The following is a 27,110-nucleotide window of genomic DNA, read 5'->3' on the forward strand; positions in this document are numbered from 1 at the left end:
GGCTCTAGGTTCAATTCCCACTCTTGCGACTTGTACATATAATCCAGGCTGACACTCCCAATGCGGTACTGAGGGAGTGTTGCAGTGTCAGAGATGTAACTTTCAGAGATAGTGTTAAACCGAAGCACCAACTAAACCTCTCTGGTGGAAGACAATAACTCTATTGAGATTATTTTGAAAAACAACTTAATCTCCGGGGTCAATATTTATCTTTGAAACAACCACTAATAGTTGATTATCTGGACAATTATTCAGACATGTTGAAACTCCAGGGACCTGGATTTTATTCTTGATAAATGAAAAATTTCCACTGCAAATTGGGAACATCGAACTCCCGGAGGGGTTGGGGATTGTTTGTTTTGACAGAATAATGCTCCAGTATGTGGTATTTTCTATTTAATATCTTGTCTGAAAGATGAAACCTGCCAATGGAGTGCTGCTTCCTGGGCCTGGATTTTGTACTCCAAACTCTGGGGTGGCCCTTGACCCCCACTGAGTGTGCCGAACCACAGCTGACATTTCCTTAATCTAGATAACTATGCCGTGTCCATGGAAGTTACAGTTACCATGGGCTTTTTACAAGTAACGTGTTGTGAGGCTGGAGAGTCTGGAACCAGGTCATAATCTCAGAATGAAGGGTTAACTATTTGGGACTGAAATGAGGAGAATTTTCTTCACTTGAAGGGTTGTGAATCTTTAGGATTCTCTAACTGTGGATGTTCAGTCATTGAATCTGGTCAAGACTGAAGTCCATGGAGGATAGTGGTGGAGTTGAGGTAGGCCAGTCAAGATGGTACTGAATGGTCCATCGGGGGAGCTGAATGGGATACCCCGTTCCTTTTTCTGATATTCTCACACTCTTGTTATGTAGGAAACTCCAACACCAGCTGTTGAAAGTTAAACAATTCTTGGAATATTGGGATCTGGAGTCATTTATCATTTTGCTTTTGTTTAACAGGTACTTTGTGTATGACCACCTGTTTGCTGCAGAGATCACATCTGATGAAGCCCAAGTTGGACCATTGGAGGACGAAAACGAGAGGTTGAAGAAGAATATGAGCATGTTGCAGGCTCAGTTGACCCTGGAGAGGCAGAGGAGAGAGGGTATGGAGCAGGAGTATTCCCTGCTCCTGAGAGAGAATGGTGAGCTGGAGAAAAGCCTCTCCAATTTGGATGACTACAAGCAAAGTATCCAAGAGCTGGAGAGCAAAGTGGTGGAATTGCGGCAGAGAAGTCAAGAACCTGCTGACTTTGTAAGTGTGGTGGACAATCTGCTCCCCGAATCTTTCCTGTTTCCTGGGAAGGATTCTTCGGACCATGTGCATTTCTCTGGGATCAAGCTGAGTGTGAATGGGGAGGGGTTGCAGACCGAGCACGCGCCACCGCACCTCAGCGAGCCCCTGCTGAAGAGCAGCTCTGATGAAGACCCGGTGAGGGACCACGAGCAGACGTGCATTAGGAGGGCTGAAGCTGTGCGCCAGCGAGGCATCTCACTGCTGAATGAGGTGGACGAGCAGTACATCGCCCTGCAGATGAAATACAACGAGCTGCTGAGCAAGTGCCATCGCCCGGAAGACACCCTGAGCCACAAAGCTGTGCAGACCTCTCTCCGCATCTCCCAGGACCAGCCTGGTAAAGCAGCCCAGAGTGAGCAGCAAACCTCGGCCAATGAAGAACTCCTGAGGAGTGAGCCAGCTGCCTACACTGCTCCGCTTCCCATTGTAGAGCTGGCCAGCTCATTCAGCAGTACCCAACCAGAATATAAAGTTTTGTTCAAAGAAATCTTCAGTTGTATCCGCAAAACAAAAGCTGAGATCAATGAAAACCGATCAAAGTACAAATCTGTCCAGTTGTAGGCTGGCCGCAGAAAGAGGAATAGAGAAATTACCAGTATTGTTGTATCTGTAGTTACAATAAAGCATTAGGAACTGAAAGGGCACAAGAAACCTCATGTAACTTATTTTGCATGAAAAAAAGTATATTGCTGTACAATTCTGGTGTCCCATTAAAGAGGAAAGACTCAAAAGGGAGCCAAGAATTTGGAGGTTCTATTTGGTAGAAAAGTATTTGTAAATAAGCTAAGGATTGTGAATGTGAGTGACTTTCTCATCCAAAGAAAGTCAACTTTTAAAAACTATGTATTTCTACCATTTAGATTGTCTGTTTATCTAGCTGTAGGAGATCTTGAGATACCAAAATGAATAGTTAATATATATATGCCGAGGGAAAGTGAAGGTATTTTCTGATGTAGCCCCAAGACCTGCAGAGCAGGGAAAGGCCTGTCTTCACTGAGTGGGCTGGGCTCCTACATAGTGGGATTGCTACATTGGCTGGTATTAGTGGTGCCAGGGTTTAAACCTTAGCCTTCACATGTCTGTGAAGTTGGATGAAGAAAGAACTTGTGCTGAACCCAATATCCTGCCAGCAGCTGATGCCAGGACGTGCACTGAAAACATGATGACTGTGGTAAAGTGTTCTAGAACTGTGTCCCAGCCTGAATTGACTCCCGTTTCATTTGCAGGATGAGCATAATAGGAGATCAAGGTCATTTTCCTGAAAGGGGAATTGTTGTGAACAATGTGTCTCGAGTCTTTGGAGCAGGCTGGTGTAGAGTAATTTGCTGTTCAATGAATAAAGATGTGTAAGAGCAAAACTGTTCTGTAGTTCAGTTCTGTATTGCTGAACATTCCTACTATGCAATACTGTGTACTTCTGAATCTTTGTGCAAATGTGCAATTATAGTTGGCATAAGATGAATGCTGTGCTTCCTTATGAGAGGAATGCAGGGGTTAACATCTGGAAAAATGCACCAAACTTTATCTGACAGCCAAGCTATGCTGGCAGTGGGTGGAAAAAGACTTGTCTTATAGACACCCTTTCAGGGTATCTGTGCTTATAGCAAATTAAGCAACTTTTTGAAATGTATCTGTTTAATGTAGGAAATGTGAACCAATTTACAGACAGCTCCCACACAATGCAATGTGATTGAGGTCAGATATTAGCCAGAACACAGGAATTTCTCTTCAAAATATGAAGTCATACAATATGAATTCTAATATTTTTGTATGATATTAAGTGAGCTCAGTACTGTGGGTGGAGCAGAAGTTCTTACTTGGACTTGTTCCTGTGTCTAGAGATGCATGAGGCAGACAAAGCACTCCATTCTCTCCTGACCAAAGCCAGTGTTCTTGTGATGTTCCATTGTCTGCTGACCAGCTGGAGATCTGACAGTCTGGCCCCATCGTCATATACATCCAGGAGGAGAAAATGTGTGAACACACTGGATATGTGTAGTGGAGAAAGGAGTGTGTGAGTGGCTGCCCAACTAGAAAATGCTGTAAATATTCAGGTCAGCATCAGTGGTGAGGTTATTACAGATATGAGCACTTCATAGAACATGAGATCACAGAACAGTATCAGAAGGGGGCAGGAGAGAAATGACAAGAGAGGAAATATAATGATTTGTAAAGTGCTCGAGTGCAAAATAAATTGGTGATATTTGGGAATATACTATGTTTGATTTTTAGGTTTGTAGTGAGTTAGATGTTTGAGCTAAGGAAGTAGGTGTGAAATGGGATTTGTGTGTGCTGGAAACTGGGACAGAGAGGAGGAGGGTTAAGAGTAAAATAAACAAGTTGGAGAATGGGAAGAGAAATGGACAGAACTCCCAATAGTTAGTGGCACCTGAGAACTTGGATGAAGCTATTGACTGACTGCCAGGGTTCACACATTGAAGTGTGGGAGCTGAAGTACTGTAGGTGTTCAATCACTCCTGCACTGGTAGGAATAATTGGTTTCCTGAGGGAAGTACATTGGCATTTAATCTCTCCTAAATCCAGGTGTTGCTATTTTTAAAATAAATTTTAAAGTACCCAATTCTCTTTTCCAATTAAGGGGCAATTTGGCCTGACCAATCCACCTACCTGCACAATGTTGGGTTGTGGGAAAATTGTGAAAACTCCATACTGACAGTGACCCAGGGCTGGGAGTGAACCCAGGCCCTCAGCACTGTGAGGCAGCAGTGCTAATTACTGTGCCAGTGTTTGGTTTTGTTTACTGAACTTCATCCTTGCACTAATAAACAGCTCAGTCACTGTACATGGAGGCAAGTTCTGAAGCTGGGATATCTGGTTGGATCTAAGGTTGCAATTCATTTCTGTAACAATTGCAGAACTTTGTGAAACTTAACACATGGTCTCTACACTCGCCACAATGTCCATGTCATTCCTTTACCAAACAAGCAATAGAATATGAACCCAAAGGAAACTTTTGAACTGGTGCTCCTGAGATTTGCTCCTTCGTGTCTGTACCTGACGGTAATAATTAATTAGTTGTGTGTCTTAATGTCTAAACTTGAAGCAGGAGGTCAGAAAGAGTTTATATTTGAATGTTGGTCTAAGTGTTCTGTATAACAAAAGTAGAATTGTGCTGGAATTTTGCATCCTGTTTCACGTGTCAGTGGTTTTAATAAAGAATTGTTTTCAGCTTTTATAGTATGTTTTATGCTGCGGTCACAATTATATAGACAATAAATGCAAAAGAGTTGGAATACATAGCAGGATGTAGTCAAGAAATTGACCATGTATCGTTCTGGGGGTAGGGTTGCCATTATCTAAATGCCTCATGTGATACGTTCCCTTTCCAGCCCTTACTGCACACCGTTTTACAGCGTGGAAACAGGCTCTTCAGCTCAACTTGTCCATGCTACCCAGTTTTTAACATCTAAGCTAGTCCCCATTGCCTGCATTTGGCCCATATCCCCCTCTATCCATATAACTGACCAAATGTTTAAAAAAATATATTAGTGTATAAATAAACCAACCAGCTCAATTGAATAATCAGTCATTCCTAGTTTCTGCTTCCATTTCTACATCGAGGAGGGGGGGGGGGGGAGAAAGAGGAGGAGGGGGGGGAGAAAGAGGAGGAGGAGGGGGGGAGAAAGAGGAGGAGGGGGGGGAGAAAGAGGAGGAGGGGGGGAGAAAGAGGAGGAGGGGGAGGGGGGGGAGAAAGAGGAGGAGGGGGGGAGAAAGAGGAGGAGGGGGAGAGAGAAAGAGGGGGGGAGGAGAGGAGGAGGGGGGGGAGAGGAGGAGGGGGGGGGGAGAGGAGGAGGGGGGGAGAGAGGAGGAGGGGGGGAGAGGGGGGGGAGAGGAGGGGGGGAGGAGAGGAGGAGGGGGGAGGGGGAAGAGAGGAGGAGGGGGGAGGGGGAAGAGAGGAGGAGGGGGGGGGAGAAGAGAGGAGGGAGGGGGGGGGGGGAAGAGAGGAGGGGGGGGGGGGGGGGGGGAGGGAGAAATGTGGCCCTCAATTTCCAATGACAATTTTTTCTCTCCAAATTAACACCAAGGAAATATGCAACAGCACAAACACACCTTTAGTTTGTTGGATGTAACAGATGAAACCAGGCAGCATAAGTTCAAATACTCACTTGCGAGCTTTTCTGCAGGAGCCTGTGCACAAAGATGTTACATGCTAGTTGTAGCCACAGTAATTAGTCCCATGGAGTATTCCCACTAGACTATATCTGGTGTATAAAAAAATGGCTCTGATAGTATTCCTTTCACTTTTCCTCAGCTATACTAATGGCACATTTTGGGGACAGAGGATTTAGGCATTAGATGCTGGAGGGCTAGGAGGAACATTTACATCACCACTCACTGCATTTTTTAAGAGACAACAATCAATAATTTCAAAAGAAAATTATATGGGCATTTGAGAGAAACTTTTCAAGATTATGGGGTTCAAACAGGAAAGTGAGTGATTGGATTGCTCTTATCTAAAGCTAGCATGGGCCAAACGGCCTCCTCTGTGCATGTTGAATGACCTCCAGCACAACTGGCAGGGTGAGAAGCTTTCAATGTGGCAGGTATGTGAGGAATGATAAACTGCTACAGCTACCTCTCGTCTTGTTCCTTAATGTTTTACTGACTCTTATTTGGTCAAAATGAACATTTGAGAAAGCTTGAAGATACGTTAAAAACAGCTAATAAGAAGCACTATTCTTCATTACTTTACAAGTAACCGATCAGTTAATTACCCAATGAAAGTGCTGCAATTATAGAAAAGTGACTACATGCCCAGAGACAACTTCTCAATTTACTATCTGAGGCCTGTGGCAATCACATTTGTATTCAAAAGTGCAGTTCAAAGGCATCAATTTACAACGGCAGGAACAATTTTACGTTTATATTTTAATGTAAGTCGCACATCTCTCATTGTGTAGCAATATAAAAACTTTCATGTGCATTTCATATAACAAGACCACCATTTGATCATAAACATGTCCCAGCACATTGTACTGTACAGAATAACAGACATCACTTGACAGCAACTGTAACCAGCACTCATGCTCAACTCTGGGTTTTGAACACAATCAGACATTTGGCCTCTCAAGAGTTAACATTTAATACTGACCAGATCCGTACATAGTTCATAATACCCCAATTAACACCACCCAAATTATATGTTGCAAACTGGCAAAAACAAACCGGGTTTTTAATTATTCATAAGCAATTTTAATGGGTATACATTACACTCTGGGGAGATAGCGATATGGTGGTAATGTCACTGGACTAGCAATCCAGAGGCTCAGGCCAAAGCTCTGGGGGTCATGGGTTCAAATCCCATCACAGCTGCTGAGAAATTTAAATACCAATTATTTTAAAAAGTCTGGATGATAAAGTTAGTCTCAGTAATGGTGACCATGATAATGACCATCAATTGTAAAAGCCCACCTGGCTCACTAACACCCATTAGAGAAGGAAATCTGTCCTTACCTGGTCTGGGATGTATGATTCCAGACCCCCAGCAATGTGGTTGACTCTTAACTGGTCTCTGAACTGGCCCAGGAAGCCTCTCAGTTCAAGGGCAATTAGGGATAGGCAACAAATGCTGGCTTTGCCAGCAACACCCACAAAAGAATAAAAAACTCCCGCTCTCTGCTGAGCAATAATCCACAACTGACAATACTAACACTCACTGATCTACCCTTTTCTCAATATCACTATTGAGCAGCAAAATCTCAGGTGTGAGCAAATAAAAGCACTAAAGAGCCGGTCACATTTAAAAAAAAGTCAAATTGGGGTGTTAGGGTGGGGCACAGCTTCAGATTAAACAGGCTTCTTGGAATAAAGACATCAGATTAGCAGTCTCCAGATATCAGTCATTCAGGATGTTGTACTCACCTTGAGCTATGAATGGGCAAACAAAACATGCCAGCATTCCCTTCCCTGATACAGTTAAACCTTCTGGAGTATTGGCACATATGGACATCAATAGGAAAAAGGATCAGGTTTAATGCTCATGGCTGGAGTAACTGCCAGCTCTTAGGCTTGTCACCGAGTCAGCTCCCATCAAATGGCAACACAATAGGACTTAGAATCTCATTCAAACATATAATTTATTGGGAGGGTTTGACAAGAATCAGTGGTGAGATGTCTCGCCCTGGCTGGCAAATAGAGGGTCACGGTCTCAGTACAAGGGATTAGTTATGAGAACTATTTTCATTCAGAGGAATTTAAATCATTTGGAATCCAGCCAGCTGTGGATACTCACCCCGAGTATATTCAAGACTGACAGCAATAGATTTTGGATACATAAGGAATCAAGGGATAAGGGGATCAGATGAGAAAGTGGAGTAGAGGTAGATCAGTCATGATAGTATTGACAGTCACAGCAGGCTTGAGGGGCCATATGGTTTACCCCTGATCCTAGTTCTTACACTCTTATGGTATTTTTAGGAGAGGGGGTGGGTAGAAGGAAACAAAGACAGCTTCACAAAGGAAATACAAACTTTACCTCAAATACAGGGATGATATTTGGAAGCAGCTGATTTGAAAGATCACAGGTCTGAACATAATGATATTCAGTTTGTTTCCACAATTCTAACAAGCGCACCCTGTAACCAGACTTTGTCAGCAACAGTAAAACATACCACTAACGTAGAACACATTAGGGGGAAAGTGATTGCCTGCAGAAAATTGTATTAGAAGCATAAAGTATTCAATGATAGAAAGCTGTAACAGGCTTTATAGTTGGCACAGAGGGGCAAATAAATCTTTGAATTAGTCAACAGTATGTTGATCCAGCTCTAAAACAGACAACCTCCAGCACAAGGATCATAGAGAAAATCAATGAGTGAAAGGAATCAATCACAACCCAATTGCATTGTTTGAATTTACAGTAAATTTTGCCCAAGGTCTGTGAGCAGAAACCCATTTCATAATCAAAGTTTAGACTTTGTGAAGCTTCACAAATGAAAAGGCACAGCAGCCCCATGGTTTAAACATTTTATTTACAGAGTTCATCTCAGACCACCTGCAGCAAAATCGAACAGATGCTACACATTCCCTCACCTGCAGAATGACAAATCCACGTTAGAATTTAATTTTAAAAAAACACTAATGTGTCACACAAAAAGAAGGTATCCCGGAACCAAAGGAATTCAATACAACTCACTGATCGTGTAACAGTAAAATGTCAGATTAAACATTCAACAGGTAAGGTGAATCACTTTCATTCCAGGATTTTGCAAGATTTGCTAGATTACAGCTTTTATTAGTGAAACAGATTAGATTTTGCTTTAATCTGTGCCTTTAATTTGGTTGTCCTGTAATAATAAACCGCTATGTGTATGGGGATTAAAGATGACTTCAAATGAGGGAAGAAATGAAATAATATTCCATGATTTCATGTGATTGGAGCCAGCTGATACATTTTCGCCAACCAATCAAAACTTTATTTTGAACACTGAATTAAAAATCAATAAATCCAAGTCAGATATTGCTGAGCTGCATACATGAATTAGGCTCTTATTCCCTATTCCCAGTGTAGGTAGATGCATCATTCCATCGGGCTTTCTCATTCAGTTCCGATTAATGGTCAAAGGCTTGAGTGATGTACGGTTCGATTGTCTGTTATCCCATCTCTGGAGCGAAGCCAGCGTTCCACCTTCTTCCATCATCTCATTGCCCTGTTCCAAAGGACAGTCATTGTGTAGCAACAGGGCATTCTGCAGCTGTCAAGAAGGCAGGGTCCCTTTAAGATACCACATTCCACCATGACTTGCACAGCAGTCCTGTGAAAGATGGAAGAGTTCAAACTGACATTCGCATGAACACTTTAATCACAGAAAATGGTTCAGCGTCAAGGAGTGAGAATATTTTGGAAGAATCAGTGTTTGGAAAGACACTGGGTGGGATTCTCCATCCGCCGGCAGTCAGATCCTCCGCCTAGGTAGCTGGCCAATGGGGTTTCCCATTGTGGGTTCAGTCCTTCCCCCCCCCCCCCCCCAATACCACGCCATCGGGAAATCCGCTGCCCGCGAAGAGGAGGATCCCACCGACGGAGAATCCCGCCGCTGCCCCTTAATTAAGCAGTTTTAAAGAAGCTGGGATCCTCGTGATCCTGGTGGAGTGTGTGCAAAAGGGGTCACATGGTAGTTTATGGCTCTTAAAAAAAAACCTTGCTCGGAAAGCTGTGAAAAGTTGGTTCTGGTTTTGGAGAAGGATCAACTGCTTACGAAAAGACAGCAGCCCTTTTGCAGCCTATAGCCAGTCCACAGCCAGAAATGAATAAAAGCTGTTCCTTAATAGTTCTACATGCTGGAATAGAGTCCCACAAGCGTTCCTCAAGCCCACCTTAAAAGCAGTGCAAGAGTCATTAATTGTTTCGCAAAAAGTGATATTAGGACAGGTGACCAAAAGTCAAAGAGGAAGCTGTTAAGGACTGTCTTCTTTTTTAGATAAATTTAGAGTACCCAATTATTATTTTTTCCAATGAAGGGGCAATTCAGCACGGCCAATCCACCTACACTGCACATCTTTTTGGGGTTGTCGGGGTGAAACACAAGCTGATACGGGGAGAATGTGCAGCTCAACACGGACAGTGACCCAGGGCAGGGATCAAACCCAGGTCCTCGGTGCTGTAAGGTTGCAGTGCTAACCACTGCGCCACCGTGCTGCCCTGCTGTTAAGGAATGTCAAGAGGGAGAGAGAGATGGATGTATTTAGGGAGGACATTCCAGAGCTGGGGTCAAGGCAACGCGGTGTGGCCGCTAATGATGCAGCAATTAGAATAGAGAATGAATATGATGTCAAAATTGAAGGAGAGAAGAAATCTTGGCTGGAGAAAATGACAGAGATAGTGAAAGGCGAGATCGAGGGGGGATTTAAAAACAAGAATGAGAATTTTTTTAACTGAGGCATTGCCAGGCCAGAAGTCAATGTAGGTGTGAACAGATAGATGATGGGCGAGCAGGACTTTGGTTCATACCTTCGTATAGTGACCACTCAACTTCAAACAGTGGTAAACCTGAGCTCATCTAATTCGTGCAGAGCTCTGCTCTGTTATTTAAAGCAGATTGCACCTCCCACATTAAGCAGTTGGTTACATTACCTTCAGAACTTTGTCCACATCCGGTTTACTGAGGCTTTCTCCGAAATCCTGGCCCAGTTTAGATTGGATGACATTCCTACGCACGCGATAATTTTTTGAAAATATTTCAAGGAGTATCTGCCGATGCTGAAACGAGAAAACATCATTCCTGCATCAGAGGACACAACCCAAGTTTGTTGCCAAGTATCACAGAACCATTAAAAATTTTTTTTTGTTCAAAAGAGTACTCAATTCTTTTTTTTTTCAAATTAAGGGGCAATTTAGTGTGGCCCATTCACCTACCCTGCACATCTTTGGATTGTAGGGTTCAGACCCACACAGACACGGGGAGAATGTGCAAACTCCACACAGATAGTGACCTGGGGTTGGGATTGAACCCAGGTCCTCGGGGCTGTGAGGCAGCAGCGCTTTTTTTTTTGGAAATGTTTTTTTATTGAGTTTTCATATTTTATATCCAACAAATTACAAATTATTAGAAAAAAAACACGCAAAAATTAACATGTATATTTACAGGCAAGCATCTTCATAATAACAACTGTGGCCACCACCTTTAACCGGCATACATATTTTACATTCCCCAATATGGCCGAGGCACATGTTTATAGGCATTTATTTACAATTTGGTTTTGGGCCTTAGCTTGCCATCAGACTGTCGCTTGCGGCTTTGTCCTTCCTTTTTTTTTGGAATAATTTTTATTCAAGTTTTCAACAACAAATTTTATCACAACACAGAAAAACAGTAACCCCTCCCCTCCAATACAAAAACAATAAATTAAAAAAAAGAAATAAGCATAAAACCATGAGAACAAACCCCCATAACGAACCCGTAGCCCCCCCCCCTCCCTTCCCCCGATCCCCATCCATTTTCCCCTGATTCTTGGCCACCCGACTATTCTTCCTCTTGTTCGTTGGCCGCAAACAGGTCCCGGAACAACTGCATGAATGGCTCCCACGTTCTGTGGAAGCCGTCGTCTGACCCTCGGATGGCAAATTTGATTTTCTCCATTTGGAGAGAATCCGAGAGGTCGGACAGCCAGTCTGCAGCTCTGGGCGGTGCTGCTGACCGCCAGCCAAACAGGATTCTACGGCGGGCGATCAGGGGGGCAAAGGCAAGGGCGCCCGCCCTCCTCCCCAGGAATAGGTCTGGCTGGTCTGAAACCCCGAAGACCGCCACTATCGGGCATGGCTCCACCCTCACTCCCACCACTTTGGACATAGCCTCGAAGAAGGCTGTCCAGTACTCCACAAGTCTGGGGCAAGACCAGAACATGTGGGCGTGGTTGGTCGGGCCTCTTTGGCACCGTTCACATCTGTCCTCCACCTCCGGGAAGAACCTACTCATACGCTTTCTTGTTAAGTGGGCTCTATGTACCACTTTTAGTTGCGTCAGGCTGAGCCTTGCGCACGTGGAGGTGGAGTTGACCCTATGCAGTAATTCGCTCCAGTGTCCCCACCCTATCTCAATCCCCAGGTCACCCTCCCATTTCTTTCTTGTTGCGTCCAGTACGGTGTCGGCCCTTTCTACCAGTCGGTCATACATGTCGCTACAGTTCCCTTTATCTAGGATATTTGCGTCCAGTAGGTCTTCCAGTAGTGTCTGTCGTGGCGGTGTGAGGCAACAGTGTTAACCACTGCGTCACCCTGCCGCCAAGTATCACAGAACCATATAGCATAGGAGGAGGCTATTCAATCATCATGACTACGCTAACTCTGTGGAAGAGCTGTCTCACTTCCCTGGTCTTGCAATTTGTATTTTCAAGTATATTTCTAAATACAATTGCAAGTTGCTAATAAATCTGCTTCCATCACATTTTCGGTCAATACATTGCGTTCGTAACTCGTTGCGTTTTTAAAAAAAATCCTCATCTTCTCTCTGGTTCTTCTGGTTACAACCATCCTGCCAGAGGAAACGGTTTCTCCCTCCCTCCTTTCTCAAAACCCTTCATAATGATAAATCTTGCTATTAAAATCTCACATTTAACGCTCTCTGATCTGTAATCACTATATCCAACCCTGGTGTACTGAATGTGGGGAAAAGTAGATGGGACTGTTTGGAATATAAACCAGTCAATATTATATCCTTTTTTCCTTTGTGATATTGAGTGACTCTGAACATGTCATCCACCGTCCTAAGACACAGACATCTTTATACACACATCGCACAGCCGCACTTTGCTGAAACCATTCTAACACATTCCTCCTCCCCGCCCGCACAGACCCACAGCTGTTATCCCACTGTTTACATTCCTCCGCCCCGCCCGCAGAGACCCACGGCTGTGTTATCCCACTGTTTACATTCCTCCGCCCCGCCCGCAGAGACCCACAGCTGTGTTATCCCACTGTTTACATTCCTCTGCCCCGCCCGCAGAGACCCACAGCTGTTATCCCACTGTTTACATTCCTCCGCCCCGCCCGCAGAGACCCACAGCTGTTATCCCACTGTTTACATTGCTCCCCCCCCCGGGCCCGCAGAGACCCACAGCTGTGTTATCCCACTGTTTACATTGCTCCCCCCCCCCCCCCCGCAGAGACCCACAGCTGTGTTATCCCACTGTTTACATTCCTCCCCCCCCCCGCAGAGACCCACAGCTGTGTTATCCCACTGTTTACATTCCTTCCCCCCCCCCGCAGAGACCCACAGCTGTGTTATCCCACTGTTTACATTCCTCCCCCCCCCCCTGCAGAGACCCACAGCTGTGTTATCCCACTGTTTACATCCCTCCCCCCGCCTGCAGAGACCCACAGCTGTGTTATCCCACTGTTTACATTGCCCCCCCGCGCCCGCAGAGACCCACAGCTGTGTTATCCCACTGTTTACATTCCGCCCCCCCGCAGAGACCCACGGCTGTGTTATCCCACTGTTTACATTCCTCCGCCCCGCCCGCAGAGACCCACAGCTGTGTTATCCCACTGTTTACATTCCTCCCCCGCCCGCAGAGACCCACAACTGTGTTATCCCACTGTTTACATTCCTCCCCCCCCCCCGCAGAGACCCACAGCTGTGTTATCCCACTGTTTACATTCCTCCGCCCCGCCCGCAGAGACCCACAGCTGTGTTATCCCACTGTTTACATTCCTCCGCCCCGCCCGCAGAGACCCACAGCTGTGTTATCCCACTGTTTACATTCCTCCGCCCCGCCCGCAGAGACCACAGCTGTGTTATCCCACTGTTTACATTCCTCCCCCCGCCTGCAGAGACCCACAGATGTGTTATCCTACTGTTCACATTCCACCCCCCCCGCAGAGACCCTCAACTGTGTTATCCCACTGTTTACATTCCTCCCCCCCGCCCGCAGAGACCCCCAGCTGTGTTATCCCACTGTTTACATTGCTCCCCCCCGCGCCCGCAGAGACCCCCAGCTGCGTTATCCCACTGTTTACATTGCCCCCCCCGCAGAGACCCACAGCTGTGTTATCCCACTGTTTACATTCCTCCCCCCGCCTGCAGAGACCCACAGATGTGTTATCCTACTGTTCACATTCCACCCCCCCGCAGAGACCCTCAACTGTGTTATCCCACTGTTTACATTCCTCCCCCCCGCCCGCAGAGACCCCCAGCTGTGTTATCCCACTGTTTACATTGCTCCCCCCCGCGCCCGCAGAGACCCCCAGCTGCGTTATCCCACTGTTTACATTGCCCCCCCCGCAGAGACCCACAGCTGTGTTATCCCACTGTTTACATTCCTCCCCCCGCCTGCAGAGACCCACGGCTGTGTTATCCCACTGTTTATATTCCTCCCCCCGCGCCCGCAGAGACCCACGGCTGTGTTATCCCACTGTTTACATTGCCCCCCCCGCGCCCGCAGAGACCCACGGCTGTGTTATCCCACTGTTTACATTGCTCCCCCCCGCCCGCAGAGACTCTCAGCTGTGTTATCCCACTGTTTACATTCCTCCTCCCCGCCCGCACAGACCCACAGCTGTGTTATCCCACTGTTTACATTCCTCCCCCCCCGCCCGCACAGACCCACAGCTGTGTTATCCCACTGTTTACATTCCTCCCCCCCCCGCCCGCACAGACCCACAGCTGTGTTATCCCACTGTTTACATTCCTCCCCCCCCCCCGCAGAGACCCACAGCTGTGTTATCCCACTGTTTACATTCCTCCCCCCGCCTGCAGAGACCCACAGCTGTGTTATCCCACTGTTTACATCCCTCCCCCCGCCTGCAGAGACCCACAGCTGTGTTATCCCACTGTTTACATTGCCCCCCCGCGCCCGCAGAGACCCACAGCTGTGTTATCCCACTGTTTACATTCCGCCCCCCCCGCAGAGACCCACGGCTGTGTTATCCCACTGTTTACATTCCTCCGCCCCGCCCGCAGAGACCCACAGCTGTGTTATCCCACTGTTTACATTCCTCCCCCGCCCGCAGAGACCCACAACTGTGTTATCCCACTGTTTACATTCCTCCCCTCCCCCGCAGAGACCCACAGCTGTGTTATCCCACTGTTTACATTCCTCCGCCCCGCCCGCAGAGACCCACAGCTGTGTTATCCCACTGTTTACATTCCTCCGCCCCGCCCGCAGAGACCCACAGCTGTGTTATCCCACTGTTTACATTCCTCCCCCCGCCTGCAGAGACCCACAGATGTGTTATCCTACTGTTCACATTCCACCCCCCCGCAGAGACCCTCAACTGTGTTATCCCACTGTTTACATTCCTCCCCCCCGCCCGCAGAGACCCCCAGCTGTGTTATCCCACTGTTTACATTGCTCCCCCCCGCGCCCGCAGAGACCCCCAGCTGCGTTATCCCACTGTTTACATTGCCCCCCCCGCAGAGACCCACAGCTGTGTTATCCCACTGTTTACATTCCTCCCCCCGCCTGCAGAGACCCACGGCTGTGTTATCCCACTGTTTATATTCCTCCCCCCGCGCCCGCAGAGACCCACGGCTGTGTTATCCCACTGTTTACATTGCCCCCCCCGCGCCCGCAGAGACCCACGGCTGTGTTATCCCACTGTTTACATTGCTCCCCCCCGCCCGCAGAGACTCTCAGCTGTGTTATCCCACTGTTTACATTCCTCCTCCCCGCCCGCACAGACCCACAGCTGTGTTATCCCACTGTTTACATTCCTCCCCCCCCGCCCGCACAGACCCACAGCTGTGTTATCCCACTGTTTACATTGCTCCTCCCTCCCCGCCCGCACAGACCCACAGCTGTGTTATCCCACTGTTTACATTGCTCCTCCCCCCCCGCCCGCAGAGACCCACAGCTGTGTTATCCCACTGTTTACATTCCACCCCCCCGCAGAGACCCACAGCTGTGTTATTCCACTGTTTACATTCCACCCCCCCCCCCGCAGAGACCCACAGCTGTGTTATCCCACTGTTTACATTGCTCCTCCCCCCCCGCCCGCAGAGACCCACAGCTGTGTTATCCCACTGTTTACATTCCACCCCCCCACAGAGACCCACGGCTGTGTTATCCCACTGTTTACATTGCCCCCCCGCCCGCAGAGACCCACAGCTGTGTTATCCCACTGTTTACATTCCCCCCCCGCGCCTGCAGAGACCCACAGCTGTGTTATCCCACTGTTTACATTCCTCCCCCCGCCCGCAGAGACCCACAGCTGTGTTATCCCACTGTTTACATTGCTCCCTCCCCCCGCCCGCAGAGACCCACGGCTGTGTTATCCCACTGTTTACATTCACAGAGTTCTCTTTGTGCAAAAAAAAAAGCTATTTATTTTTTGTGATGTCTTCGATGCATTTTTCCGTTCAATCTCATCTTGCATATAAAGTGAAGTGGTCTATTTATGTTAAAGGAATTCCTCCCCATCCACAGAATCCTTACAGTGCAGGAAGAGGCCGTTCGGCCCATTGAGTCTACACCAACCCTCCGAGCTAGCCAGGTACCGTACCTAGACCCACTCTATTCTTATAAACCCCCATCCCGTACATCTTTGGACCCGAAATAGAACGGTCGAACCATCATCCCCTAACAATCAGAATGATTTGACACAGGAGGCCATTTGGCCCACTGAGGCTGTACTGGCTTTCTGAAGAACTGTCCAATTAATCCCCACTCCCCTACTCTTTGCCTGTAGCCCTGGAAAATCACTATTGAATTTGCTTCCACTGACTTCAGGCAGTCTATCTCAGATCATAATAACTTGTTGAGTAAAACAATTTCTCTGCATTTTACCCTCACTGGCTCATTTGCCGATTATCACACCTAGGCCTGAAATCTCTCAGTTAATTCCCAGTTCATCTCAATTTTTTAATCCTCTCGACCCGATGCTTCCCCCATCATGCTTTTCACAACAATGGAACACCAATTAACAATGAACTGAGGAGCAGAGTGGGAAGCAATAATTTTAAAATGCCAATAGGAAAGATACTTTAGAATACGGTATTTACCTGATCAAAGGAGTCTCCAGCTTCCCATAGTGCAAAGATCTTCTGTTCATCAGCTGAGGCAGTTGTCTGTGGAGGGAACTGAACAGCATCTGTGTAAAAGAGTGATTCTACCTCAAAACTGAAGCCCAAAACTACAGAATGTGCCCAGCAATGGAAAGTTTGGAACAACGCCCAAGCACTGAGTGTTGGTACCAGATCATGGGAGACACACAAAGTACCTTTGGTGATTTGACCTGGGTCATTCACTGACTTGCCAGTGGGAGTTGGGATTCATCCCATTTAGTTCCAGGCAGTCCCAAGAGCCAAGTATCCAAAAGCTCCAGGTTGGACAAGCAGTGGAATCATAGAATCCCTAAAGTGCAGGAGGTCTTTCGGCCCATCAAGTCTGCACCAACCCTTTGAATGAGCACTCTCCCAAGTCCACTCCACCCTATCCCCGTAACCTAACCTGTACATCCCTGGACACTAAGGGGCAATTTAGCATTGCCAATCCACCTAACCTGCATATCTTTTGAAGGGTGCTCGTGGTAAACTGCAGATTTTAGGTTGAAGCTAAATGGTTCACCTACTCACATGAAGGAGGGCTTCTAAACCTAGGCTTAACCAAGCTATGAGGATATGGGTCAGTCAGAAGTGGGACAAGAGCATGCATGCTGCATCGAACAAACAGAAGCTTCAATTTCATCTTGGTTTGGAGAGGGAGCCCTCAAGACGCTGATGGCGAGGGTGGCACGGCGGCGCAGTGATTAGCACTGCTGCCTCACGGCGCCGAGGTCCCAGATTCGACCCCGGGTCCCTATCTGTGTGGAGTTTGCACATTCTCCCCGTGTCTGCGTGGGATTTGCCCCACAACCCAAAGATGTGCAGGGTAGGTGAATTGGCCATGCTAAATTGCCCCTTACTTGTGGGGTACTCTAAATTTTTTTTTTAAAAAGAGAAGCTGATGGAAAGTTATGTTCTTGAACTGTTGCAGTTCGCTTGGTGGAGATACATCCACAGTGCTGTTAGTCTTTGTAACAGTTTGAGACAATGGAGAGACTTGCTTGACCATTTCAACAGGTAGTTAAGAATCAAACATGTTGCTGTGGGTCTGGAGTCACATCTCAGCCAAATTGGACCAGGACAATAGGTTTTCTTCCCTAAAGGACATTAATGAACCCGTTAGGTTAATTCAACAGTTTCCTGTCACTTTTAATTTCAGATTAAAATAAAATTCTTACCTGCCATGGTGGGATTTGAATTCTTAAACTGTATTTTAAGTCTACACCTCTGGATTACTCATCCAGTAACATAACACTTTACGACTGTATCCAGAGTACTTCACAGCCAATAAACTATCTTTGGAGGGTAGTTGTATGGTTGAGTATAGGTAACATGGAGTCAACTTGCTCAGGCCAAGGTCCCAGAAGTAGGGTGAGATGAAGCCCCATTGAATCCTGTTTGAAGGTGTTCATAGAACTTGAACTCGAGGATATTTTACAGCCACCGTAACGAGCACAAGAGGCTTGGGTTTAACCTTTCACCCAAGAGAAAACCAAATGTGCACCGCAACCCGTAGCAATAAACACAAGTGCAAACCTATATTACACACTCATTCTATATGAAGGATTGAACCAACAAGTTTCTCATTTAGAGATCATCACTTTGTTGGCATAATTACATTGAACCTACAGCACTGAAACAGGCCTTCTGGCCCAACATGTGTTTATGCTTCACAGGAGCTTCCTCCCTCTACAATTCATCCCACCCTATCAGCAGAACCTTCTATTCCCTGCTCCTCTCATTGTGCCTTTCAGCTTCTCCTTAAATGTGCATTCACGCCAACACTCCCTGCGATAGCAAGTTCTGCAGTCTCATTACCTTCTGGGCAAAGAAGTTCCTCCTGAATTCCCAATTAGATTTATTAGTAACCATCTTATATTTATGGCCCCAAGCTTTTGCTTCACCCCCCAGGAACAACAACAGAATCAAGCCAGATACAACTGTCTCCAGGGCTGATGTAATATTTGACATCTATCAGTAAAGTGCCAATGACTTTGGGAGAAATTAAGGCAGACCCTTCAGGCAGGCAGACGCCACTGCAGAAACAACCTAGGCAATTGCTGCAAATCCTGAAGACAAGGTGTTGGGTTAACGACACTGGGTTAATATATGTTCCTTGGTGTCTTCTACAAGAACTAGGAACACCGGTGTATTAACCTGCAGTGGCAGGTTCCACAGATGGCACAGTCATCAAGCATTTTCAATCAGCACTCTTTGAACTCACGTCTACTTGGGGTCATGTTTCTCTGAAGTTATAATCTAGAGGGCAAAGGGAAGGAAAAAGCTGTAATTTAATGCCTGGACTCGGATAAGATTCATTTAAGTTCCATTTGTGGTTTACGTCATTACTTGGGCGTGTGGAAAGCGTTGCAGCCTCATTGTGGCCTCTCGTAATTCAACACATCTCCAATTTAATGTAAATAAACCCCCCAGCAGCTTCCACTTTATTTACAGGAGATTGTTCAGGACATGGAATGGAGTTCACCAGGCAGCAGCTGGTTACAATGTTTACAGTATGGAAACAAGCCCTTCGGCCCAGCTCGTCTTTGGCTGGGTTATTGTGAGTGAACCCAGGCAATGTTTGGGTTGGCTGGAGAAACTAAATACAAACCAAAGCATAACAATGGACCTGTGCTTTTCGTAGCTTACGATCACTTCATAGAGTCAGAGCACAGGAGACCATCTTTTCGAAAAAGCTATCTGATTAGTTTCACTTTTAGTGGGGTTTCCCCATTTATTGGAGGATCAGTTTGAGTATTGGCAATTTTCCCCTCTCTACACACAAGCGGCATAGGAATTTGACAGATTTAATCTTCTGAATTCAGCACCCTCAGCACCTTCACACTAAGTTCAAGGACTATTCACTTGTCAATCCCATGCGAGGTCACCCACATCTCAGATGTACCCTCTCAGTCAGGGCGGCATGGAATGGGTGCAATGAGATTTCCAATCATGACCTCAGCAGTCACATTCCAAAATTGAGGAGAGCAAATGAGAGCTTGAAGCAGATAGAATTGGCTCACCTGCTGCTGAAATCCTCATCCATTCCTTTGTTCACCCAAACCTGACTATTCCACTGCCTCCTTGCTGACCCCCACCACAGAAGAAGGGTTTAGAACATAGAACATTACAGCGCAGTACAGGCCCATCGGCCCTTGATGATGCGCCGACCTGTGAAACCAATCTAAAGTCCATCTACACTATTCCATTATCATCCATATGTTTATCCAATGACCATTTAAATGCCCTTAATGTTGGTGAGTCCACTACTGTTGCAGGCAGGGCATTCCACGCCCTTACTACTCTCTGAGTAAAGAATCTACCTCTGACATCTGTCCTGTATCTATCTCCCCTCAATTTAAAGCTATGTCCCCTCGTGCTAGACATCACCAACCGAGGAAAAAGGCTCTCACTGTCCACCCTATCTAATCCTCTGATCATCTTGTATGCTTCTATTAAGTCACCTCTTAACCTTCTTCTCTCTAATGAAAACAGCCTCAAGTCCCTCAGCCTTCCTCATAAGATCTACCCTCCATACCAGGCAACATCCTGGTAAATCTCCTCTGCACTATTTCCAATACTTCCACATCCTTCCTATAATGCGGTGACCAGAACTGCACGCAATACTCCAAATACGGCCGCACCAGAGTTTTGTACAGCTGCAATATGACCTCATCGCTCCGAAACTCAATCCCTCTACCAATAAAAGCTAACACACCGTATGCCTTCTTAACAACCCTATCACCTGGGTGGCAACGTTCAGGGATCTATGTACATGGACACCGAGATCTCTCTGTTCATCCACACTGCCAAGATTCTTACCATTAGCCCAGTACTCTGTATTCCTGTTACTCCTTCCATAATGGATCACCTCACACTTTTCTGCATTAAACTCCATTTGCCACCTCTCAGCCCAGCTCTGCAGCTTGTCTATGTCCCTCTGTAACCTGCAACATCCTTCCGCACTGTCCACAACTTCACCGACTTTAGTGTCATCCGCAAATTTACTCACCCATCCTTCTACGCCCTCCTCCAGGTCATTTATATAAATGATAAACAGAAGTGGCCCCAAAACAGATCCTTGTGGTACACCATTAGTAACTAAACTCCAGGCTGAACATTTCCCATCAACAACCACTCTGTCTTCTTACAGCTAGCAAATCTCTGATCCAAACCGCTAAATCACCCTCAATCCCATGCCCCGTATTTTCTGCAATAGCCTACCGTGGGGAACCTTATCAAACACTTAACTGAAATCCATACACACCGCATCAACTGCTTTACCCTCGTCCACCTGTTTGTTCACCTTCTCAAAGAACTCAATAAGGTTTGTGAGGCACGATCTACCCTTCACAAAACAGTGTTGACTATCCCAAATCAAATTATTCCTTTCTAGATGATTATAAATCCTATCTCTTATAATCCTTTCCAAGACTTTGCCCACAACAGAAGATAGGCTCACTGGTCTATAGTTACCGGTAAGAAGTCTTACAACGCCAGGTTAAAGTCTAACATGTTTGTTTCCAACACTAGCTTTCGGAGCACTGCTCCTTCCTCAGGTGAATGAAGAGGTTTGTTCCAGAAACATATATATAGACAAATTCAAAGATGCCAGACTTCTTACTGAGCTCACCCCAGTCCAACGGCAGCATCTCACATTATAGTTACCGGGGTTGTCTCTACTCCCCTTCTTGAACAAGGGAACAACATATCAAATGGTGATTCACAACTGGCAATTGTCATGGGGTCATTAGGCAACCAGAGTAGTTTACAAGCATCTCACATTTCATTGCACGATTAAACCAGATGGACTTTGATAAACATGTCCACACAGCAGCAAAGTCCTGATGGCAGAAGCAGCCTGAAATACCAGGTTATTCCCATCAGAACAGAGGGGCTACCGTGCAGGTATAATACTTTGACACGCCAATGACTCAAGCACCTTTGACTGTACAACCATTAAAGTTGATGAATGTCACCTGCCAGCCCACTGGAGAACCCAACACCTGGGTGAGAGAGATCTACCAGTGAGGCCTAACAGACACATCCCAAAGGTGGATCTCAGGAGCGTGTGAGGCATCATCTGTTATAATACAACTTCCCAGGATTCTACTTAATGGGGTTTATTTTCAACTTCAGGGTCAAGATAGAAAAATGCATCGATTCCAGCGGAGAGTTAGCCTTTCCCCCTTAATGAAAACTGACAGGCCTACACAAGCACAGGGCAAATGTGTTAAGAATTTAATACTTAATTGTGCAAACTGGCTGTGTTCTGCCATTTGTATAGTTTTGGTTCATCATTACGGAGGATGTTTCCACTTTCATAATCAATCCAGACAAATTACAATTCAAACCCCTGCCAATTAAATCCTCTCCTAGTTTGTTTCAATTTGCTCCATTTCAGTGGCGGATCATACCAATTGCCCTCAAATATTGCTCCATACCCATCTGTCGCTTGACACTTCACCTTGTTTGCTGCTGTCTAGTCACAACTGTTCCATTTACACTGGGGCCCGTCATACTGCCGCCCCCACCCCCTTTATTCTTTCCCAGAATGCAGGCATCACAGCAAAGCCCACCCCTAGATGGCTGGGCTCTTTCAGAGAGCAGTTAAGAGGTCACCACATGTACTGTGGCTCTGGAATCGCATGTAGGCCAGACCAAGGACAGATTTCCTTCCCCAGGGACAATTAGTGAACCAGATGGGTTTTTAGAACATGGCCACCATTAGCCAACATTATGACGCTGGTCAAGGAATGCAGTGGCCTTCAGGTTTAACCAATTTACATTGGCAGCATTGGCTATCTGGGAACGCGAATGTCTTCTCACACCACGTCCTCTTCGCCATTCACCCTGTGTGCTTGCTGACCTATAGCTGTTCTTGGTTAAACACTGCCTTGATTTTAAAATTCTCTCCATAATCTTTTCTAACTCGCTTTCCAGCTTTAAGAATGTTCTTTAAACCTCCCTCTTTGACCTGTTTTTGGTCACCTGTCCTCAAGTCTCTTTTTGTCGTTCAGTGTCAAATTTTGTCTGATATTCCGGTTAGGAAATGCTTCGAGAAGTTTTATTATATCCAAGCTTTGATACAAATACAAGGTATTGCTGCTATTGTTGGATCTAAAAACACAATGGCCCAATCCACAACAGATTGCGGATTTCAAAGCAAATTCAAGTCTGCCGAAGCTGGGTTCATGTCCAGATCAATAGCTTGCATCTAGCGCAAGAACATTTCATTATGTGCTCTTGAAAAGTTGCATAAATAATTACCTGGAATTATAGATCCAAGGTTTGGTGCAATGGCTTTGGCTGCTTGGGTCCATTTCATCAAAACTGGGAGAAGAGGAACCCTTCTTTCAGGAATCATCAGCAAAATATTGCATATTTACCAGGAAACCTCTGGTTTGACTTCATGTGATGAGGACATGTGATTACAGTGCTTTCTAGTTCTGTATATCGAGATTCTCTGTGACTAACGTTCCCTGAAGGAGGCCCATGCCACTTTGCTCCATTAAAACTCTTATTCCGATATTCTTTAATGTATGCTGTAAAGTCTCCAATTAATATCCCGATTACTCACTTTTGTAATTAGCACTGAACTGCAACAGGGAGAGAATATAGGGCTTTAAACTTATTTCCACCAGAATGTTTACTGAAGGTTGAATCTATTAAAATTATTTCCTCTTGAAAGAGAGCGAAAAATAGCTTCGGAATTGCCCCCATTGTTATCTAATTAAAGATAAATCTGGAGATGTGTGTATATTACATCTGTATCAGGAAGCACCTCTTTAATAATACAGCCTTATTATTACCAAAATGGATAGGCGGACCATAACGCTCACCATCTGCGGAAAACGGTTCACCTTGACATCAGATATACAAAATTGCATGATGGATCAGAGGGTGGGCTTGAATCTTTTTCAATCCTTCACCTGTTCCTGGATGGTTGTTGTCACCACCCGTAGCCAATGTGGCTGTGCAAACATGTTTTCCTGGCCCACACAGTGCCCAGTATTGAAATGGTAACATTATATAATAATTACCACTAGCTGAATGAACATAGGAATTAGGAGCAGACAGGAAGTAGGCAATTCAGCCCCTCGAGCCTGCTCCGCCATTGAATCTGATCATGGCTGATCTGGTCTCAAATCCACCTCCCTACCCGTTCCCCACAACTCTTTAACCTTGCACCTGACCCTCAATGCCAAATTCTGCAGTGCCAAACTCACTCATCCTCGGCCTCAGGAGACCAGAGGAGCTGGACAGCCATTTAAACAACTCGAGCATCTCACTGATCCACTGAATTTTAGCTGTGATTATTGTGCCAAGTGTTGGTATTTCTGTTCAATATAAACATATTGGTTTTTCATGTGCATTTTACTGAGATGTCATGAGGACCTTTCTAGAAACAAATGCTTGTGCTGGAAATCTAATACAAATAAATATTGGTCATCATCTTTTGGTTGCTATATGCAAACTGCCCATTTTACACATGGGTCACTTGAAGCGGTGAGGGCTATTCTTGGCTGCGGTCATTGCCGGGCTAAGCATATGTTAACAGTTTAATCTTCACAACAAAGGACAGACCTTGACAAACGCCCAACTACAAAGTGATTTTACTGTCAGGGCTCAGCACTGATTAGCAGCAGTGTCAATAACAAGCCAGTGGGAGGGAAAAAAATCTCTCATTAAAAGCTGTAAAAATCACTCCTATTAAATCTGGCCACCTTTCTGATCACAGTGAGATCCATTCTGGGAAGTGTCTGCCTCTCACACGTGAGCCGTCAGTCACACCATTCACACTATCACATTGATAAACAAGCTAGCAGAATTTACAGCAAAAAGCAGGTTGTTTGTCTCAATAGTGTGTGTGCTGGTGGTTATGCTCCACATGCGCCTCCACCCAGTCCCTCTTTTAAAAAAAAAAAATTCCAATTAAGGAGCAATTTAGCATGGCCAATCCACCTACCCTGCACATCTTTGGGTTATGGGGGTGAGGCCCACGCAGACACAGAGAATTTGCAAACTCCACACGGACAGTGACACCCCACCCCTTTTTTTCTCAGGTCTATTCCTTTCTCCCTCACGTGTTTATCTACACAGTTAGTTGGAGCCCTGCATAATTGGCTCAAGCTACCAGTCTGAATCATTCCATTTTCAGAATACTCCAGGAGGCTTCATGTTTCTGCTGATTGATTAGCAGTATGCAGCTAATGAGGGTTACTGGGCTACAGAGCTCAAACTGAATTAATAAAATTATAGGAGGTGGCCAACCAGTCAGTTTTTATAATAACGTTCTTCTGGTTTAGTCATCACCCCAGGAAATAAATGGGGAGCTCTAGAATTTTGCTAGTTATTTAAAATCAGTAAATGATATCACAGAAAAATGTAATCCTCCATCAAGTAAAAATTTTTTAAAAACAAAAGCATTCACAATACATCACACCATTAAATTCCAGTGTGCAAATATTTTGTCCTTATTTCCTGAAATGTACAATCCTTCTCACACTCGTGTAGTCATGCCAATATCAGTGTATGAAAAAGGGCAGCACAGTGGTGCACTGGTTAGCTCTGCTGACTCACGGCGCCGAGGTCCCAGGTTCGATCCCGGCTCTGGGTCATTGTCCATGTGGAGTTTGCACATTCTCCCCGTGTTTGCGTGGGTTTCGTCCCCACAGCCCAAAAGATGTGCGGGCTAGGTGGATTGGCCACACTAAATTGCCCCTTAATTTGAAAAAATGAATTGGGTACTCTAAATTTTAAAAAAATATCAGTGTGTGAATGAATGGCCCTGCAAAGACTGAGAGACCGAGCCATAGATGTTAATCCGATCAGGTCTCACGTCTGCCCCTAATCCCTCGGCTGACAGAACTTGCTGTTATACAGCATTTCACACCTGCAGGACTTTCCAAAGCAAGTACCTTCCAGCCAATTAATAATTTTTGGAGAGCAGTCGATAAACAGGCAGATAGAGCAAAAAACTGAAAAATAAATTCGCGAGAAATGGGACGGCAAATCATAATCAAGGCTGACGCTCTGCTGTGGTACTGAGGGAGTGCGGCAATACTGGAATCGTCATTTTTCAGATGGGTTTGAAACCTGGCAGATGGGTTCTGCAGGGGGAGTACTGGTTATTTTGAACACCGTGGACAAATTTCTGCCCAATTTCATAGTCAACCAGAGTATTAACGAGTGCTGCAGGTCTCTGTGCATATGAGCATATCTCGATATATATATGAAATATATAATACATATTAAATAAAGCACGAAAGATGAGTAAGAGAGAGAGCACCTGGTGACATGAGAGAGCACACCAGGGAATGTGGCAATGAGCGTGTAGAGAGTCGTCGAGCTTTACAGCACAGGATATGCATGTATATAGCAGATCTCGAGTGTGTTCGTATGCATGAACCAGATTCTGCTATACAGGAAAAACACAATGGTTTCTTAAAATAAGAAATAGCGGAAGTCTGGCTTGCCTCCTGGATGAGTTGCATCTTCCCAGTCTGACAACCTGATCTCAGGAGGTTTGAGCTGTCGAAATGAATGATTCTCACTTCCTCAGCTCAGAGCACAGGGCTGAATTGGCAAAAGTTCTGCAGGGGGCAGGAGGGGCTAGTGGAGGCTGGCATCATTCACTTCCTGGGCAGGTGTTACCACTCAGCCCCAGCCACTGGATCTAATTGCACAAACCGAACGACAGCTGCTTTCCCCGGAATGGCAAACTGCCACATCCAGCACGTGATGCCAGCAGCAGAAAGCCATGCTGCATTATGTTGCCAGAGTTGGTACCCACAGGCTTCTGATAATACAGATCCAACTCTGCTGAAAACTCAGAGATAGATTACCATCAGCATGAATTTCCTCAGATCCCCGAGGTCTATTTGGCCATTCTGATTAAACCAAGCGCAGGATTCTGTATGAAACACAGCACAAAAAATAAAGTCACCTGCACCAGTTATTAAAACAGCTGCAATTTATCCCCAAATGTAGAAATTATTTGGAAACATGTAACAGACCTTGGAAGAAGAGTTTTAAAACAACCAAACCTTCCAATTAAATTCTGCTCCCTTCCACAGTAACGTGGTCAGCTACAGGTATTGGGCGAGAACAAGTTTCCATGGAGCTTGGTAATTGCCTCAAATCACAAGCTGCAGTGAAGACTCAAACTCACACTATGCTGAAGCATTTGCGATGCTGCAAGGTTAACTTTATGCCTGGAAGCCAAATAGCTGGTTTCCCAACTAGCTGCATGTCAACCCATCATTTCCCAATGACATGCATTCAATAGATTTTAGTCACTTGCGCAAAGCTG

At 45.7% G+C, this 27,110-nt stretch overlaps 2 protein-coding genes and 1 non-coding gene across 5 annotated transcripts in view; 1 reads left to right on the forward strand and 2 right to left on the reverse strand.

Moving 5' to 3' along the window:
• cdr2a (cerebellar degeneration-related protein 2a) overlaps positions 1 to 4,486 on the forward strand; it is a 31,057-nt gene extending 26,571 nt beyond the window's left edge. Inside the window, exon 5 of the mRNA XM_038820009.1 lies at positions 959 to 4,486. Within this exon, the coding sequence (XP_038675937.1) occupies positions 959 to 1,856 (898 nt within the window). The 3' untranslated portion in view covers positions 1,857 to 4,486. The remainder of the gene's footprint in view (positions 1 to 958) is intronic.
• Positions 4,487 to 6,170: 1,684 nt separating this feature from the next.
• The window catches only part of polr3e (polymerase (RNA) III (DNA directed) polypeptide E), a 91,597-nt gene continuing 70,657 nt past the window's right edge, over positions 6,171 to 27,110 (reverse strand). For 2 of the 3 annotated variants that reach the window (XM_038819729.1, XM_038819728.1), the window contains 3 exons: positions 16,754 to 16,831; positions 10,390 to 10,515; positions 6,171 to 9,070 (listed from right to left, as the gene is read on the reverse strand). In XM_038819729.1, the coding sequence (XP_038675657.1) occupies positions 9,014 to 9,070; positions 10,390 to 10,515; positions 16,754 to 16,831 (261 nt within the window). In that variant the 3' untranslated portion in view covers positions 6,171 to 9,013. Of the gene's footprint in view, positions 9,071 to 10,389; positions 10,516 to 16,753; positions 16,843 to 27,110 lie in introns of all 3 variants that reach the window. The other variant, XM_038819730.1, reaches the window with a different exon arrangement.
• Positions 21,617 to 21,869, reverse strand: LOC119979162. Its single transcript, XR_005463665.1, has one exon. It is a non-coding gene; the product is annotated as a small nucleolar RNA SNORA53 (small nucleolar RNA).

Source organism: Scyliorhinus canicula, chromosome 15 (genome assembly GCF_902713615.1).
Source record: "Scyliorhinus canicula chromosome 15, sScyCan1.1, whole genome shotgun sequence".
In the NCBI taxonomy this organism is placed as follows: domain Eukaryota; kingdom Metazoa; phylum Chordata; class Chondrichthyes; order Carcharhiniformes; family Scyliorhinidae; genus Scyliorhinus; species Scyliorhinus canicula.